Source organism: Kryptolebias marmoratus, linkage group LG14 (genome assembly GCF_001649575.2).
Source record: "Kryptolebias marmoratus isolate JLee-2015 linkage group LG14, ASM164957v2, whole genome shotgun sequence".
NCBI classification, from domain to species: domain Eukaryota; kingdom Metazoa; phylum Chordata; class Actinopteri; order Cyprinodontiformes; family Rivulidae; genus Kryptolebias; species Kryptolebias marmoratus.
This window is the reverse complement of record NC_051443.1, coordinates 7,994,404-7,997,321: the sequence shown is the minus strand read 5'-3', so window position 1 is coordinate 7,997,321 and position 2,918 is coordinate 7,994,404. Positions and strand designations below refer to the sequence as shown.

Sequence of the window (2,918 nt, the reverse complement as noted above, 5' to 3'; positions counted from 1 at the left end):
CCACCTCACCTGCTCCTCGTTCAGTCCACAGCTGCATCCCATAATCATCTTCCCTCTGTCTTTATAACCGGTCTCTGTTTTGTCACTTATCACTGGGTCATTCCGTTTTGTCATGCTTGTTGTCTCTTTGTTCATTGCCTTGCCTTGGTTCTGGATTTTGTTATTGTTAGTTTCTGCTGCCACGTCAGCCTTTTGTTTTGGTTATATTTTACTTTAATAAATTAGTTTTATTTTAAAAACATGAGTCTGCGCTCTGGGTTCGCCTCAGTCTCCCCCCCCTTATGACACTTTTCACTGGCTTTTTATGATCTTTGTAGCTTTTCTGCCTTTTAATATTTACAACTTTTATGATGGGTGTCTGCTATTGTATGTTACTGAGTATTATGGTTTTAGTGTTGTGTTTTAGTCTGTTATGTTTTTACTGTAGAAGCAGTGGATTTGATTAATTTCTATTGGGATCAATAACATGTATGTACTGTATGTATGTAAAATGTTTGTGGAAAGCAGAAAGATAAGCCTTCTGTATGTGAGCCTCAAATTCAGAATCTACTCGGAAAAACAGAGCTGTGATGAATCTGAACACCCACTACTCAATATCCCCTCCCCGTGTGCCAGAAGAGCCTCACTGTGGGCTGGAAATGACCCCACCCACAACCAGTAGTTGATGATAATGAGTTTAGCACTTTAACTGAGCCTTTCATTTGGAGTAAACCTCCACCAACATTATAAACAAGCAGAGTTCCAGCAGCAACGCCTATCAGGCGAACAAAAAAACACTCAAGACTTTGGGGAGTCAATCTGATTCAAGATGGACACCACAGCTGGTTGACCTTCGCAAACACATAAATGGCTAAAACTCAGTTTTATAACTCATAACTCAATTTTACAGCTCAATTTGGTGTGTTAGTCGATGAAAGTTATCCACAACCCACACTCTGATGGGTAACAGATTGCACAAGATCTTTGTTTAAAACTTTGGCATGCAAGGAGAAAGATGATATGGATTCTTTCAGGCAATGCTGAGCCTTTTATTGAATAAGCTATAAAACCAGTTACAGTAAGTCTTTTATTGGAGTCTTACCCAGGCCCGGCTCTACAGGCTCCTCAAAAGTCAGCCCTGGCTCTACAGGCTCCATTACAGTCAGGTCTGGCTCTACAGGCTCTATTAGGGTCAGGTCTGGCTTTGGGGTCACAAGTTGATCCCCTGAAAAATGGATTTAACTCTTTATCTCATAAAACCAAACAGATAGACAGATTAAGAACAAAACAAGTGCAAATAGATTCATTTAAACTCTAAATCTAAAATGAACTTACATGTGTCGGGGCCAAGCTCAATCCATGCTTTCTCCGTTTCCTCCACAGAAGGCGGTTGCATGTCCGGCTGCATTGTGGTTGTAGTTTTGTTTTTTTTTGTGGGTTTTGGCACCTTTGGCTTCTTTATTGGCTTTGGTGGTTTTGGTTTCTTGGTGGGTTTTGGTGGTTTTGGCTTCTTAGTAGGCTTTGGTGCCTTCTGCTTCTTTGCTTTGGCCTCTTTTTCCGCTGCCTTCTTTGCCCTTGCTTCAGAAAAGCGTAGAAATGATTAAATAATGAAAACCAGTGTGTGTGTGTGTACTATACATGGTTAAAAAATGTTTGTGCAGCTTTTTTACACATATTTATTAAAGTGCCTAAAGGGCTGATGTCTTCAGCTTTCTTTGTGGTCTCTGTCCAATGTTTTTACTGCGACCATAAAACTACACGAATAAAACAAGTTCAAACTGAATTCCAGACAGAAACTGCTGTAACACATAAACTTGGATGAATCTGCTGAATTGAAGCGCCACTTTGAAGAACAGCAACCACAAAATGACAATGACAGGAGGCTTGTTTTCCATTCCTGTGCCCAGTGGTAAGTTTCTCCCATGCTTAATATTGAGTGAAATTACATCTGGCTTAGCTTGTTTTGGCTTAGGTCCAGATCTGGCCTACTTCTGTGGCAGTGTGAAAGACAGCTATCTGGGTTCAGACAGAGCTGCAAAAAGAAATCATGAGAATAAGATGAACATATGAAAGTCAATTTTCTGTGTGCGTTAATGTTAAAGTAAGTACATGACAGCAAAGCGACTGACTGAACACCAGCCAACACAATGGACACTTTGAATATTTGCGTTTTATCTGTCTTACAAATATTTCTACATTTGAATCTTTAATTCTAATAATTGTTAATGGAACAATAAAAAATATTGGAATTAGATTGAATTTAAAATCAATGTTATATATTTTCAGACAAGTTTAAAGGAATAGTCTGGTGATTGTTGAAGTGATGTTCTGTCTAATAGTTTACTCAGCTCCAAGCAAACTGATACATTTGCTGCCTGAGCATCATCATCATCATCATCATCATCATCATCCTCATATACAATGTCCATTTCAGTCGGTCTGTGCTCAGCACACATACATTCACGTAACAACACGGACTTTGTTAGGATGTGGCAAAAATGTAGAGGTTTAATATTAGCTAATGTCGCTTTCACATTGGTATGCCATTTTTGAGAAAGTTGTTTTAAAAGCCTGAGAAACGATACACAACAGGACCTCATTTGGCTAGACATTAGTCTAGTCTAGATGAGGACTTACGAAATGGTACTAAAAAATGATTTTCTGTGTTCTTCCGGCATTAAATAGTTAAAAAAGATATAAGAACCAGAACTGACAACAAGCAAACTCAAACTTGAGACATGCAACTGTAACCAACCTGAAACAGGTGTATATAGGTCACAGTAGAGAAAATACAGGTGCTGGTCATAAAATTAGAATATCATGAAAAAGTAGATTGATTTCAGTAATTCCATTTAAAAAGTGAAACTTGTATATTATATTCATACATTACATACAAACTCATATATTTCAAATGTTTATTTCGTTTAATTTTGATGATT

The 2,918-nt window shown here is 38.0% G+C and overlaps 1 protein-coding gene across 2 annotated transcripts in view; it reads right to left on the bottom strand.

Moving 5' to 3' along the window:
* Positions 1 to 2,918, bottom strand: part of LOC119617662 (pollen-specific leucine-rich repeat extensin-like protein 1) — a 7,809-nt gene continuing 4,891 nt past the window's right edge. For both annotated transcript variants that reach the window (XM_037979432.1, XM_037979433.1), the window contains 2 exons: positions 1,315 to 1,557; positions 1 to 1,204 (listed from right to left, as the gene is read on the bottom strand). In XM_037979432.1, the coding sequence (XP_037835360.1) occupies positions 1,053 to 1,204; positions 1,315 to 1,557 (395 nt within the window). In that variant the 3' untranslated portion in view covers positions 1 to 1,052. The remainder of the gene's footprint in view (positions 1,205 to 1,314; positions 1,558 to 2,918) is intronic.